This window comes from Artemia franciscana, unplaced genomic scaffold (genome assembly GCF_032884065.1).
Source record: "Artemia franciscana unplaced genomic scaffold, ASM3288406v1 Scaffold_1206, whole genome shotgun sequence".
Lineage (NCBI taxonomy): Eukaryota > Metazoa > Arthropoda > Branchiopoda > Anostraca > Artemiidae > Artemia > Artemia franciscana.
In genome coordinates this window covers 183417-200082 of record NW_027062762.1, presented here as the reverse complement: position 1 = coordinate 200082, position 16666 = coordinate 183417, and the positions used below count along the sequence as shown (strand labels likewise).

The window sequence follows — 16666 nt, the reverse complement described above, 5'->3', positions numbered from 1 at the left end:
TTTTTTGTCTGTAAAAATTCAACTATTAAATATCTGTTGATTCCCAAAGACAGCTCCATCATCAAAAGAAACCTACATTTTTTTTTTTACGATAATTCGTGGCATATGTTTTTAACGTACTTTTTGCTAATTTTCACCCACACTTTTTATTTAATTTGGCTCCTGCAACCACCAAAACACTATAGCTGCACATAGAAGTGTTTTCAGCTAAAAACTTTATTCTTGATTTATTCAAATGCTTGATTTTTGTTTTAATGATACTTCGAACTAGAAAAAAAAAAGCTCAAAAAAGTTTAGTTAAATTTCATGACTTTTTTTATATGTAAAAACTCAACTATTAAACATCTGTTGATTCCCAAAGAAAGATTCATCGTCAAAAGAAACCTACATTTTTTGCGATGTTCCGTGAGATATGTTTTTAACTTACTTTTTGCTGATTTTCACCCACACTATAATTTTTTTAATTTGGCTCCTTCAACTACCAAAAACTCTATACCTACACATAGAAGTGTTTTCAGCTAAAAACTTTATTCTTGATTTACCCAAATTCTATATTTTTGTTAGTAATGCTATTTTGAACTGAAAAAAAGCATAACAAATTTAGTTATATTTCATTACTTTTTTTGTCTGTAAAAACCAAATTATTAAATATTTACATCATCAAAAGAAACCTACATTTTTTACGATCATTTTTCGATTGTTTCCCAAAGACAGATTCATCGTCAAAAGAAACCTACATTTTTTGCGATGTTCCATGAGATATGTTTTTAACTTACTTTTTGCTGATTTTCTCCCACACTTTAATTTATTTAGTTTGGCTCCTCCAACTACCAAAAACTCTATAGCTACACATAGAAGTGTTTGCAGCTAAAAACTTCATTCTTGATTTGTTAGTAATGCTATTTTGAACAGTGAAAAAAAGCATCAAAAAAGTTTAGTCAAATTTGATGATTTTTTTGTGTAAAAACTCAGCTATTAACAATCCTTTGAGTCCCAACAATAGCATCGTCATCAAAACAAACTTAGATTTTTAAAGATGTTTGGTGCCATATATTTTTAACTTACTTTTTGCTGATTATTACCCACAAGTTTTTTTTTAATTTGGCTTCTACAACTACCAAAAACTCTATAGCTACACATAGAAGTGTTTTCAGCTAAAAACTTAGTATAGGAAGGTTAGTACTCGGATCATTTCAGGATCGCCATAAAGTACGCAAATTCGGACAATAATAGCACATTATACGTGGCGGCAACGCTGCATTACAGGGATAAAACCAAAAATCGGAGACATCTACCTTCACCCTGAATTTTGTGATTGCGAAAAACAGAATTGTAAATAGCTATTCAAAAAAAGAAGAAAAATCAAGTACTAACTTCTAAATCTACCCATACTAATCTTTTATCAGCTCCAATATCGTTTGCGAATCTACAGGATGTTCACCCAACCTTATTCGCCGGCCAGTGCGATTTAAGGTAATTTAAGGTAAATGACGTCATTTGTCTTATAATGTGTAGGCCTAATTTGCGTATATTCAAGAGTCGATGAAAAGGCATAGTAATATGCATCACTAAATCAATTTTGGCAAAAATTTTGAATATATGAAGCACGGTTTTCCAGCAATCTGGTTTGAGGTAGTTGTATAAAAGGTATTATCATCAGTAAAATAAATTAAGCTCTATTTGCTTGCAAATTTTGAATTTTGATTATGGGTGGCATCAAATAGTAGACCTAGTCTGTCATATAATGAGTAGCTGAAGGAGGCTAGCACTATACAGTCCTTAATATTTGATTAAAATTTAGGTAAAATTCTAGTTGAGTGACTTCTTGCTATCTCAGAAAGGGGTTATGTTAAGAAAATGAAACTTTCAGGGATGGGTCTACAGGCTAAAAATTAAGCTCTGTTTGCTTGCAAATTTTTAATTTTGATTATGGTTGGCATCAAATAGTAGACCTAGTCTGTCATATAATGAGTAGCTGAAGGAGGCTAGCACTATACAGTCCTTAATATTTGATTAAAATTTAGGTAAAATTCTAGTTGAGTGACTTCTTGCTATCTCAGAAAGGGGTTATGTTAAGAAAATGAAACTTTCAGGGATGGGTCTACAGGCTAAAGTATATCCTGGGAAGGTATTTTAAAGTACCCACCTCCAATCCTTCTCCCTCTAGAGAGCCCTGAAATAATACCTTTTGAAATTTTGGAAAAACAACATTTTACCTTAGTTTTCAGTTACCAATTGCTTTTTCTCTGCCTTTAGTTCTGAAAATGCACTTCCTGTAATTTGAGTAGAATTCTGAGCCATATCAATTTTTTTCAAAATTTAGGAAATGTATTTGCATATCTTTAAAACCTAATAAACTGGGATTGAGCAAAGTTATGAAGCTGAAAACAATTTTGTTGTAGCCTACTTCAATTAAACAGAAGATCTATTTTGCAAGGTTTCACTTTTATAACACACACATTTTTGAAGGTCATCAAAGATCAGGGCCCTCTAGAGGGAGAAGGAGTGGTGATAGGTACTTCAAAGTAACTTCATACTTTAGCCTGTTGACCCATCCCTGAATGTTTCATTTTCCTAACCTGACCCATTCCTGAGATTGCAAGAAGTCAATCAAGTAGAATTTTACCAAAATTTATCTTGGCCAATGTGTAGGGGTAATGTTGGTAAAAATTTTAGTTTAGCTTCTTTTCATTATCTTGGAAAGGGAGTAAATTAGGAAAACAAAACTTTCAGGGATGGGTCTACAGAGTAAAATAGCCTAAGTCCTGGGAAGACATTTCCAGTAGCCTGCCTACCTCCACTTCTTCTTGCTCTAGAGGGAAGTTATCTTTGATGACCTTCAAAATCTGTGCTATGAAGGTGTAATCTTGAACTACAAATCTTCTGCTTAAATGAAGTAGGCTATAAGAAAACTGTTTTCAGCTTTGCTCAATCCTAATTTATGAGGTTTCAAAGATCTGCAAATACATTTTCTAAATTTAGAATAAACCCATTGATATGGTGTTAAATTCTATCCAAATAACAGGAATTGTATTTTCAGAACTAAAACCACAGAAAAGGAAACTGATAACAGAAAATAAAGGTAAAATATTGTTTTGTAAAAATTTCAATAGGTTTAGACCTGTCAAGTAGCAATACCTCCCCAGAGTATGTTTTTAGCCTTGATTCATTACTGGAAGTTTCATTTTCCTAAACTTAACCTGTTTCCAAGATAGCCTAGTGAAAAGTAGGCCTAGCTAAACTTGAATTTTACCATAATGTTTATATTAACAGACTATTTAGGTAGCTAAGAAACTAAAATTACCTCTATAGGTAGAAATGCCTCCTGAATCCAAATTTAACATTCATTTGAATTGGAGGTTAACTTTACATCCACCCTTATATATGCCAATTCAGGGTATAGGCTGTTCATTCAGGTTTTTTGCAATGTCTTAATATTTGTGATTTGGTAAAATTTATTATATTTAGTTTACCTATTGTTGCTAAAAAGAGGGATATATTAACAGGATAAGCTTGTTTTGGTGTTACTTGGTTGTTTTACATTTGCTGGTTTTTTTTTTTTCTTTCATAGGCATGTATTTTGGGGGTGATACCTGACACAGGGATGCCATGGATATTCTGTGGTAGCCACAACACTTGGCTGGGTAGAGAAATTAAAGTGGCGAAACCCTATATAGGCCAGTGTATTCTCCTGATGAGCCCTTGTGTTGGGTTGTTGCCTCTGAATTATTTGTCGTTATTATTTTTTCTATTGTTTGGTAAATGACAACTTATACTTATTGAAAACATGACTGTCTGTCCATGGATTATTCTTTCTGGTTGATTGTGTATGACTATGCTGTTTGACCTATGTGATTGTATGGATGAGTAGGGTTAAGGCCTCATTCAAGTGCTGGTCTATATTAATCACTAATTTAGGAAAACAGTCTTCCTTTTCTCCTTCTGTCTCTCTCTTTTTTTTTCTTTCTTTTTTTTTCTTTTTTTTTGTGTGTGTGTTTTTGCTGTTGCATTGGTGATTTCTCTTTTCATGATATATATATATATATACTAGCTGGGACCCGGTGGCTTTGCCGCCGGGCCCAAGCATGCCATGCAGCAGGCTTCTATATATGGATTCTCATTGTCCCTTGTGTTCTAACCACAGACAGTGCTGTGTCCCAGCAGCTTTGCCACCAGTCCCTGCAGGCCCCAGCATGACATGCAGCTGGCTTTCATATATGGATTCTCATTGTCCCTTGTGTTCTGGGTCCCTGCAATGCTATTTATTTATTTCTAACCTGTCATACAATACAAAGTAAACAGAGACAGAGTATACAGACAAAACGACAAAAAAAGGAATATGAGAAAGAAAAAAAAGAAACATCACAACAATGGAATAATTTATAAAGAACATTTGATGAAGCACTGAACCGCTTTTGCATCCATACAACTTTAAATATCACTGTACAGGAATACATACATACATACATACTCATTAATTTCCCATAAAAAAAAACTCACTACAAAAGAATACACAACACACAAGAAAAATAAAGAACAAATGGGTATATAACTACAAAAAACAAAAAACCTATTGCCTCAAAATAATTGCCCAAGGATGAGTAACAATATTAGAGTTATATCTGGCGATCTGGGCTAATATTGCTTCATTAGGGTCGATGATCCCATACCAATTTGTCACAATACAGTTACTTGTCCATGGTGGAAGCCATAAGAGGTACTTTGCATATTTATAATATGTAGACCACAATTCCTTCTTATCTTCCTTTTGGAAAATCCTCCAAAAGGGACTTAGATACAGATAATGAGGTAGTGCCATTGCATTATATAGATGGGCCAAAATCCGCCAATCAAACTGACACTTATAAACTACAACATGGCTATACGCTAAAGAGATCCGCTTCTGCAGATGACTCTGCAAAAGATGACATGTTTCAAGCATAGACCGACCAATAGGGATCCCCAAATAAACTATGTGTTCGGCAAGCCGAACAGTAGCACCACCCAGCCTAACATCAACAGCAGACCCTTGCTTAGCATTAAATAACAACACATCAGATTTCTTTTCGTTAAACTGAAGGCCTATTTTTCCATATTCTACTTGAAGCTGGATAAAATTCTCCTCTAAACTGCAAAGGAGGCGGCTCAAATTAAGTATATCGTCTGCATAACTTATTAACGATAGATCAATTCCTCTCAGAATGTATGTCAGATTTGACTTAGATTGTGGTTTAACAATGCTGTTATTAAATGCGGTAGGTGATGTCAATGCACCCTGCCTTACACCTTTTTCAACAGGGAGTACCGGGTTATTTGTCAGGTTTGGTGTTATTGGTAGCTTAAGCCTAGCTTTTAAATTTTTATACATATCATATAAAGGGTTTAACATACTTGGATCAACACCTACTAGGCCCATATCTAAAATAATCTGCTCATGAATTAGTGAATCAAAGGCCCTTCTGACATCATGTGCAGCAAGAGCTATGCTCTCACCACTTTTCTCAGCATCTATCAAAGCCGAAACAAGAGCAGAAAGAGCGTGACCACACCCAAGACTAGGCTGAAAACCGAATTGATGGTCTGGGACTGTGCATTTTGACTGCAGTTCATCGACAATAAGTGCCTCAAATAACTTACAAAAAACTGTAGCCACAGTTATAGGTCGGAAAGATGAGCACTGGCTAAGTGGCTTTCCCTTTTTAGGGACAGGTGTTAATACTCCTATTGAAAAAGAATCAGGCACTATACCCAGGTTAAAAATTATTTGAAAAAGCAGGGCAAGGTGCTCAAGGAACAACTCACTGCAAAACAGCAGGTGCTGAATTGATATACCATCACAACCGCACAATTTCTTTTTTTTAGTTTTCTAATAGCAGAACGGATAGAACACCTCGTAATTTTAACACCCGGACTGTTTTCTTCCTGCTTTTGTGAGAAGAAATCATCCAGTTTCACACTGTAGCTTTTTTGTAGCTTGATATCAGGAGCCGAAAATTCATTTCTATAATACTGAACCCAATTATCTCGAGATATTGAGGTCATTGTTACATGAGATCTTTCTTTAAACAATGAAGACCAAAGTTTATTTGGGTGGGTAAGGATAGCCTGAGATGAAGAACGAATAATTGCACTACGGTGTAGCGAAAGTTCTTTCGCGAATTTATGTTTACTATGAATTCGAAGCTTATTCACCCACCCGTCTCGAGGACACCCAGCCTCATGCCAAACCGAAAGCCAGAATTTTGCCGAACTACACGCGTTTTGAAGATTAACATTTGCAGACCAGCCTGGTACTTCAGTACCAGGCCACACCCCATCTAAATGGTACAGCTGACTGTTCAGCGAGACGTAATGCGTGCACAAGCTCACCACAATAAATATTCAATCGAATTCGTGATTCCGCTGGATAGTTCTTAGAACTAACCATCAGCAGATCAAAAGGAACGCGGATTTTTGAAGTAAGTTCATCACAAGTCGACTGAAATGAACTCATAGACGCACGTTTCCAATCACAAACAAAATAAGGACGCTTCTGGAGCCTTCCAGGAGGAGGCAGAACACTACTATTTAAATCAATATTGAAAAACATTGGAAAATGGTCAGATGTAAAATTTGAATCAGAAACAAGAACCTCACTCGGTGTAAGTGATCGAGTGTGCATAACATGATCTAGGTTTGACATACTTCCCGAATTATAAATATATGAAAAATTCTTATTCTTAGACGCGAGTATAAATTCATCACCTAGCATACCGAGTAACATATTAGCACGATTAGAACTTGAACTGTTGTTGCCGCTCGGGTTTTCAAGATCACAGTTAAAGTCACCTGTTATCAGACACGAAAGTCCATGCTTTTTTATTTTATCAATACATTTGGATAGCCTTGCAATACTTATGGCAAACTGTCTATCTGATCGATCATCACGATAGTCCGTAGGGAGGTAAACATTCACTATAACCATATCTTGTATTTTGACAGCAAGAAAGTCTAATGCTGAGTCAAACATAGAAGTGGGTAGAGAGGATCTAACGTAAGTCGCAAGGTCGCCAGATGGCCGGCCATGAGTGCGAGAGCGTTTGACTGCAACTGTAAAAACTTGATGGTTTGGTGACAGGTTCAATAACGGAAGGCTGAGAGAGGTTGCAAAATGTTCCTGCAAACACACAATATCATATCTTGAAATAAGGTCCTCGATAAAAATAGACCGGTTAAGGATATTTCCATTTAAATTCCACGTTGCAACTGCATGCTTAGCACAAGCGGGTTCTAGATTCATTTTGGTAGGGAATTCATATTGATTATAGCTTCATTAGCCGGACATCTTATGTTATAGCATGTATGGCCTTTCTTTTTGCATATAATGCAGTACATATCTTTAGTGCACAAATTGTCCTTCATGGATGTGTGATCAGAAGCACCACAACGACCACATTTAGGCGTCAATACGCAATTAGTCGCTAAGTGAACAACGCTATGGCACGAATAACATCTTTTTGGGAGAAATTTGAATTCTTCAGCAGTCAGCTTCTCATAACCGACTGAGACTGCAAGAAAGTCTTCGAGATCCTTACTGGTCCCGAAATACAGCTTGAACACTTTGGAGCGCTCAAAGCTACCGATTTCTATTGCTTTTAATGCACACGGAACAAGGGATTCTAAATCAGTCTGGGTCATACTAGGTGGAACCTTTTTCAAAACAGCAATAAACATTTTCTCTTTGAGCATGGCAGAGACCTCAGGCTTACTAACTTTCATTTTCTCAACGATCTTTTCAGCAGAAGATTTGGGCTTGACGAATAATTTCCAGTCCTTTTTTAGCTCACTTATTTCAGCTGAGTTGGGGCAGATGGTATCCAAAAACTGCTTGCGAGCAATGGGATTATCAAGAGACTTTGGCATTTTAAGAACAACGGCATAGGATGTCTGGGGATTGACTGTTACAGGATTGGCGGGGCCTGGGACACTGCTCGCTGAAGGGCAGCATAGGCTCTGTACTTTAGCCGTAGACACAAAGTTCTTAAATTCTAGACATAAATCATTTACCTTGCGGGTTAACGTAGCACTTGCCTCGCTAGGAATTGTGGGGACTTCGTCCGGTTCGTATATCACAAACTTCGGCAGTTCCACTGAATTCTTATCACAATAGTCTAAAACTTTCAAAATGTATCAGCAACTTTCAGCCTTTCACTTGGTCGAGTAGCATAATTCGCCACAGACCAAATTGTTTTCTTTGCTTTGCTCACCAAATCGTTGGAAAAAAAATCGCAACCAGTTTTGATAATATTGGCATTTGCATTACCGTTTGATTTTGCCTGCACGGCAAAATTTAGTATAGCGTTATGTACTAGTCCATTAGGCTGCATCCCATGAAAATCTTTACAAATAAGAAAAAAAGAAACCAATAAGTAAGACAATACAAAGCATGCTACTTCCTTCTCCAGTTCAACATTGATTTGACTACGCCACTTATGCCTCCTCTCACAGGTTCAATTTTGTCCTCAAGATCTGGGAATTTTACGTGGTTAAGTGCTACGTCAAAGAAAAGCGGCTTGCACAGCGCAGGTTCCATTGAAGGAGGCATATTAATAACACGAGGACTACCAGCCTTAACCAAACCCTCCTCGACGTAATCATCAAGGCGGTCAGTGGCAGAAAGTGGCAGGCGATCTTTGATAGTCAGGTCCTTCATTTCTTGAACTGGCACATCTGTTTGTAATATACTTTCAGCATGGATTCTAAACTTGCTGCTTTTTATTTGCTCGGCAACATGATCCACTTCTTTTGCAACTCTTGAACTTAAAAACCTAGAATAGGGCTCCAGCTCCCTTCCGTAATTGTCTGCCTTCTCATAAATAGCTAGCGCTTCTCTCCATCGTTTCATTTGCTCCAAGGTGACTCCAATGTAATAGAGCCTTATGAACTTCATTCCTAGCTCGTCCCCTTCAATTTGCCTCTTAAATTCATGATCGCCTTCAATACCCTCTAAATTGTGAAGTTCACCCAGATTCTGAAGGATCAGTTCATACATCCGAATTAAATCTTGCGGTTTTCCCACCTTTTTCCCATCAGAATCTTGACCGGTCATGCTATTTTTGAGGCCATCTAAGCTTAAAAAGGTTTTCTCAATTGTCTTGCTAATTTGCAAGTAGTTCAAATAGCTTAGCAGATAAAGTATTGGGGACACTGGTCCATCTTCTTTCCTCTGCAAAGCAGGATTGGCAGCCATTTCTTCGCGGAGCAACATATACGAATCCCTAATATTCATAAGGAGAGAATCAATAAGCTCAATTTTATCTTCAGTACTTGTAGCTCCTTCCATTTTCATCTCTATGTCCTGACATGCTAGGATGGTCAACCTGACTTTCTCTTGGCGCAGAGGTACACTTCTACCCCGCCAGGTGATTTCAACAATATTGGCTGCTTCTTCACGTCGAGCTTGGGCAATTAATTCGTCTAGGTTTCCTATTTCACCTTCTGAGTTAATGATTTCATGGGCCGACTTTTCCCCAAGATTGAACACACAAAATCTTAGCAGTGGGATAAGTTCTTCAGCTTTCTGGGCATACAATGGAGACTCGCCGTAGGGAAGGATCGATGTAAGATTCTCATAGAAGGTTTTGGCCCTTATGAGAAATTCTTGAGCTTCACGGAATTTTTCTCGTTCAAAATAGTACATCCCTCAAAGCCAATTCACGTATGCCTGGCTTTCTAGCTTTGACCTTGCATCAACAGATGAGCTTTGACATAGCTCTTCCAAATGTTCTGATCTTTCAACTGCTTTGCCAAGGCGCTTTATCATATGATGTCCTTTTCTTGGCTCATTCTTCGATTCTTCTTTTCAATCTGTAGCGTAGGCCCAAGCCCGTTCAGCGTCAACTAGAACTAGATGCAAATATCTCTCATCCTTCAGCATTTCAGCAGTAATGTCTTTTTTCTTGAAATGGTGACGGTCCCCTTGCTGAAGTTTTAAGGCCTTTCGCAGTCTTTTTATTCTTCTGGCGCAGTATTGACTGTAGCGCTTGTAGTCACTGTGCTTTAAGCCATTCTGCTGTTGTGATGTTTTCACATATTTCAAAATAGGAGACTAAGTTGCTTCTCATTCCTATTGAATTCGTCAACTACCTCCTCAGACATGGGTTCATCTCTTTTCATTTTGACCTCTTGAGTCAATACTCTCTGTAGTATAAATTGATTTAACCAAATTAAAGATAATTTGTCATTTTGGATCAAATTGATGACATAAATTGGTTTGGTTTTCTGTTTTAAGGTTTTCAAATTGCTTTAATCCATTGTCAAAATATATAGAAATATTTGTGCAATCACTAGTTTTTTACATTTTAAGCAATTTAATAAAATTTAAAAAGAGCCTCAATTTTTTTTACTGTCATTTATCTGTTAGTTGTTACAATATGACATCAAAGTGTAATGGGCAGACGGACTCAAACTTTTGGTTTTCTGTTTTAAGGTTTTCGAATTGCTTTAATTCATTGTCAAAATATATTGAAATATTTGTGCAATCACCAGTTTTTTATATTTTAAGCAATTTAACAAAATTTAAAAACAGCCTCAGTTTTTTTTGCTGTGCAATATGACATCAAACTGTAATGGGCAGACGGACAGACACTACATTTATATATATACTAGCTGTTGGGGTGGCGCTTCGCGCCACCCCAACACCTAGTTGGTGGGGCGCTTCGTGCCCCCCCAAGCCCCCCCCGTGCGCGTAAGTCGTTACGCGCCATATTAGTTACGCGCCATTGTAGTTGTGTCCCTGTGTCCCACCTGTGAATATAGATAGATTTATATATGTGTTTCAAACTACGTAAAAATTGCGAATATACAACATTCTTGGCTTTCCCATTGTCTGTCCATATAAAAAGCCGTATGTACTAATAATGACGTCATATGCAAACGCTCTTTTTACAAACAAACAAACATGCATACACACAACTCGTTTTTATATAGATAGATAGATAGATAGATACAATACAAATTAACTACGTAAAACTTGTGAATATACAACAGTCTTTGCTGTCCCATTGTCTGTGCGTATAAATAGATTGTCAGGTTTACCGACCCTCAAAGATGCAACATACAATTGTACATTGGTAAAGCAATCTGTATTAAGATCGATACCGCATTTTTCTAGTGATTGCCCTTGAGCTTTGTTGATGGTGGTTGCAAATGCTAATCGAATTGGGAATTGCAATCTTTTAAATTGAAAAAGCAGATCCGTTGGAATCATGGGAATGCGAGGAATAAGAACAGCCTCACCCTTATAAGGCCCTGTCAAGATTGTCGCCTCTATTAGGTTTTCCATTGTTTTTTTTTTTTACGGCAAGTCGCGTGCCATTGCAAAGCTTTGGTGGGTTGATATTTCTTAAAAGTATTATTGGTACGCCTATTTTTAGTTGTAGCACGTGTGGTGGAAACCATGAAGGATCTATGGAATTTAAAAATTCAGATGGATAATTAACCGCTTCATTTGGTTCCAAAATACAAATTAACTGCGTAAAACTTGTGAATATACAACATTCTTCGCTGTCCAATTGTCGCTGCATATAAATAGATTGTCAGGTTTACCGACCCTCGAACATGCAACGTACAATTGTCCATGGGAAAAACAATCAGTATTAAGATCTATACCACATTTTTCTAATGATTGACCTTGAGCTTTGTTAATGGTGATTGCAAATGCTAATCGAATTGGGAATTGCAATCTTTTAAATTGAAAAGGCAGATCCGTTGGAATCATGGGAATGCGAGGAATAAGAACAGCCTCACCCTCAAAAGGCCCTGTCAAGGTTGTGGCCTCTATTAGGTTTTCCATTGTTTTTTTTTACGGCAAGTCGAGTGCCATTGCAAAGCTTTGGTGGGTTTATATTTCTTAAAAGTATTATTGGTACGCCTATTTTTAGTTGTAGCACGTGTGGTGGAAACCCTGAAAGATCTATGGAATTTAAAAATTCAGATGGATAATTAACTGCTTCATTTGGTTCCAAAACTGTGTCGACTGACTTGTAAAGGACTGCCTGGTCTCGAATCTTGGTCAGAACAATATTGTTGATTTCGTGGACGTCTATATTTTTGGGTGCGAGAATCGCTCTTTCACTTAGCCATTTATTATTTTTATAATTTTTTAGAATATTCGGAAATACTTTTTCAATCAATTCATTTTTGGACGTCACTAAATTACAGAAATCAGCAGATAGTTGTATATGTCCTGAAATTGAGTCTACTGGGAGCTTTCCGTTTCCCATTGCCAGCAATTGATCTGAAAATGTTTGACCAGAGTCATCGTTTTGCAATCGGACACACATATTTGTAGTTAATTTTAATGTTTTTACGTGTGCCCATAAATTAGAATTTTTCAGGCAAGCATTCATTTCGTCTGCAGGAGTTGATCTAGGTATTATAGGTAATGTTTGCCTGAAATCTCCCGCAAGCAATATTAATGTGCTGCCAAAGGGTTTCGACTTCCCTCGCAAATCTTTCAAGCATTGATCCAGAGCCTCGAGCGATTTTTTGTGTGCCATTGTGCACTCATCCCAAATAATAAGTTTGCATTGCTGCAATACTTTACCCATCCCAGATGATTTGGAAATATTGCACGTGGGAGTTTCTGTAGAATGCAAGTTCAGAGGCAATTTCAAAGCGGAATGAGCAGTTCTTCCACCAGGCAGCAATGTTGCGGCTATTCCGGACGACGCAATTGCCAACACTATATCATTTTTTGATCGAATTGATGCCAGAATCAGTTTTATCACAAACGTTTTACCAGTACCTCCTGGCGCATCCAAAAAGAAAATTTCTCCAACGTTGTTATCGACACAATGCATTATCGTATCATAAATGTCTTTTTGTTCCGACGTTAACTTGGAAATGTTATTTTGTACATACGACAATAGATCACTCGTACTGTAACTTTGTTCACGATCCAAATCTACACATGTCGAAACAGCAGCGATACGGTTAGGTGAAGGCATTCCCAAATCCTGAAGAGGTTTGTTTGCCATACGTACGCACAAATCTTCTATAACAACTAAAGTGTAGTTATAAATTTCTGATGTAAAATCAAAAGTCATATCTGACGTCTCTAACTGTTTTCGATGGAGTATATCTTTGGACATTTTTGACTTATATTTTTCCCATAACTCTGTAGGAGCTGATGGAGAGCAAGTTGTTAAAATGATGCCAAACAATGCACGAATTTGACTTGGGGTTGACGTTTCGCACGCGTCATTGATGCAGTTATCCCAGTGTTGGTCATTCTCCAATAAATTCAGAGCTTGGCATGCACTACGGTAAGTGTCATGTATAGTACCATTTACAGTCCTCAAATACTCAAAGGATGTCGGACCGGGTACATTCACCAAAAGCAGGCGTAGAAAGAAGCATTCATGTTGATTGGGGTGAACGGTGTAGAGTCTTCCTATCGTGGTATATTTGAAGATGGTAGGTTGGCCGTCGACTGACTTACCCTGTTTTCGACGTTCAAATACTTTATTTTTAGTATTCCACGTGTAATACGAAGGCACTTCAGTATACAGCAGTTTTTTTGCAAAAGAATCATTTTTGCAAAGCGAAAAAAAAGCTGCTAATGTTGTATCCCGTGGATTCAGGACTCTTTGTTGCACGTTGGTTTCCGTGAAATAAACACGTTGACCATTCTGTAAATGTACCGCTAAGTGAACAACAGCTGGACTACGTTCATGTACCGGAAATGAAAGAATTCGCCAAACAGCTTCATTACTGCTTATGTATCTTCCAGCCTGATATTGTACGATTTCATCGAAATCTTTGATTTCGGGCTGCAAGCCAAAAACTGCCATGTCACTGCCTTTGTTGACGTATTTACATATGTATTTGATTGCCTTTACGGAGTTACAGTATTCAACGTTTATGTGTGCATTAAATGTTTTTGATAATAATGGGGAATATGGGACAACCCACTGGTTATCTACCTCGATGGTGGTACCGTTACGCTTCTTTATTATTGCTGTTTTACCGCCATCTTCAGTAGATCTTCTTCTATATTGTGGGTAACCATCATTGCCAGTAATTGTGTTTGATACTAAAAGTCGAGGATATTGCTTTGTGCACCTTCCTTTGGCCATGCATGGTGAATTTTCGTTCAGTGCACCGCAAGGTCCATGTATCATATTTTTTAAAATAATATCATGTAACCCCTTATCGACATTTTTATCAGGTATTTCAGCGGAAATCACATCATCAATTTCGTTCGAAGTAATTTTTTTATGTAGCCAGATTAGTATATGTGCGTGTGGCAAACCTCGTTTTTGCCATTCCACTGAGTACATCCAGCATCGCACTGACCCAAACACTTCAAGTTTTACAATGTAGTTTATCAGTGATTTCAACTTTTGCCGGAAGACACGGGCCGTAATGTCATGCCTATGAACCGCCGATTGTCCTTGAAGTAAAAGCTGCAGTATCTCGTCCCAAGATTGATTACATGTAAATGTAATAAATAAATCTGGACGACCATAGAGACGAACATACGCAATAGCATCTTGAGCATATTCATGCATATGACGGGGACTGCCAGCATATGACGAAGGTAAAATTGTTAATCTTCCAACGTTTGTGGTATTACCGTCATTTATAACTGCATCTCGCAAATGAATGTATTGTTCAGAGCGGAGCTTGGTCTGATTCAGGCGGATATATAGCAAACGTTCTGATTCAATTTTAGCATACATATCAACGACGAATTGGTGAAACAATTCACGGCATTTTAAAATATAATTTTCTTCATCCTGCCGAATCATTAGTCTATAGGAATATAATGATTCAATTTTAGCATACATATCAACGACGAATTGGTGAAACAATTCACGGCATTTTAAAATATAATTTTCTTCATCCTGCCGAATCATTAGTCTATATGCAGTGCAATAATGCATTGCACTGCATTTCTTAGTCATTTCTTTGTTAGTGGCTGGATTCATCAATTTAATATTAAAGTGATAGCCGTCGGCTCCATCCCAAAAAATGATAGGATATTGTAGGGCATCGTAGCATCGATGAGTTTCAGCAATTCTTAACAACTGAGCCTTTCGCTTATGAAGAATAATATCTCGAGGTAAAAACTGATCACCGACCATAACGATTGCCACTTCGTCGATAGTTGGAGCATTGTATCTACACACATGTTGGCCAGGAGGCGTTTTGTCAGCGGAAATAACAATTTTATGCGTATCAGTAGGCATCAAATCGATGGCTGTTTTGAACAGACGCACTAAATTATTATTTTCGTGGAAAAGATGTTGCAATTGGGAAACGATTGTCCTTTCAACGTTGGGAGAAATTTTGCAACGTGCATTCAATTCAGAATTTCTATCACTGATGAAGTACAATTGTAAAAATTTATGATTCTCGCCTGAGAATGGTAGAAGGGACCCTGCTCTATGATAAATTTGCCCCTTTACTTTGAAAGTAGACATAAATTGATCTGGATTTTCGATTTGGGCTCCAAACGACGTCATTTGGAAACATGAGTTGTATTTTCTGATTTTTGACAAAAAACGCTTGGATTCTGACGTATTTCCAGTAAGGAAAGTCTTCAATGGCTCTGGTGGTGCAGCCAATAGAGGAAGTTTAACTTTTCCTGAGGCGCAACACATTCCCATTGTTTAACCATTGAATTTCAAGGCCTTGCAATAGGGACAAATTTTAGACATTGTCCCGATTTGAACACATCTACTCAAGCTATAATCATCGACTGGGTTGTACCTGAATACCAGGCGATAACTTTCAGGTTGCTCTGATTCCTCGGCACACTTTCTTTTCTTACTTTCTCTATCAGCAGCAAGCCTGATTTCTTGCTGTTCTTGTGGTTCCTCGGCACGCTTTCTTTTCTTACTTTCTCTATCAGCAGCAAGCCTGATTTCTTGCTGTTCTTGTAATTCCTCGGCACGCCTTCTTTTTTCACTTTCTCTTTTAGCAGCAAGTCTGCTTCCGCGTTGCTCTGGTAGTTCCTCGGCACGCTTTCTGTTCTTTCTTTCTCTATCAGCCTCAAACCTGTTTCCTTGCTGTTCTTTTGATTCCTCGGCACGCTTTCTGTTCTTTCTTTCTCTATCAGCCTCAAGCCTGTTTCCTTGCTGTTCTTTTGATTCCTCGGCACGCCTTCTTTTTTCACTTTCTCTTTTAGCAGCAAGTCTGCTTTCGCGTTGCTCTGGTAGTTCCTCGGCACGCTTTCTTTTCTGACTTTCTCTATCAGCAGCAAGTTTTTTGGCATAGACTCTTTGAGCATCTTCATTGGCTTTTGCCATTGTAAGTTCATCAGTCATTGTAAACTTAAACATTAATAGATTTCTACGTGAACATATGTCTTAAATATCTTGAATGACGTCACCGTCAAAGCAAAAATGACGACAACTAATTTCATGACGTCAGTCAACACAGAAACATGACGTCACCTGATCCACAGACAGACACACAGACAGACAACTTATTTTTATATATATAGATAATACCCCAACACCTAGTTAGTGGGGCGCTTCGCGCCCCCCCAAGCCCCCCCGCGCGCGTAAGTCGTTACGCGCCATATTAGTTACGCGCCATTGTAGTTGTGTCCCTGTGTCCCACCTGTGAATATAGAAGATTTATATATGTGTTTCAGACTACGTAAAAATTGCGA

At 37.7% G+C, this 16666-nt stretch overlaps 2 protein-coding genes across 5 annotated transcripts in view; one reads left to right on the top strand and one right to left on the bottom strand.

Moving 5' to 3' along the window:
* The first annotated feature begins 1302 nt into the window (after positions 1-1302).
* The window catches only part of LOC136042383 (ankyrin-3-like), a 39260-nt gene continuing 23896 nt past the window's right edge, over positions 1303-16666 (top strand). The window contains exon 1 of one of the 4 annotated variants that reach the window (XM_065727367.1): positions 1303-1366. The gene's annotated coding sequence lies outside the window, so the exon portion shown is untranslated. Of the gene's footprint in view, positions 1484-1533; positions 1648-16666 lie in introns of those variants that run through there. The other 3 variants (XM_065727366.1, XM_065727365.1, XM_065727364.1) reach the window with 3 other exon arrangements.
* On the bottom strand, positions 8429-9679 carry LOC136042382 (signal recognition particle subunit SRP68-like). Its single transcript, XM_065727363.1, has one exon. It carries the CDS (start codon positions 9677-9679, stop codon positions 8429-8431), a length of 1251 nt encoding a protein of 416 aa, XP_065583435.1.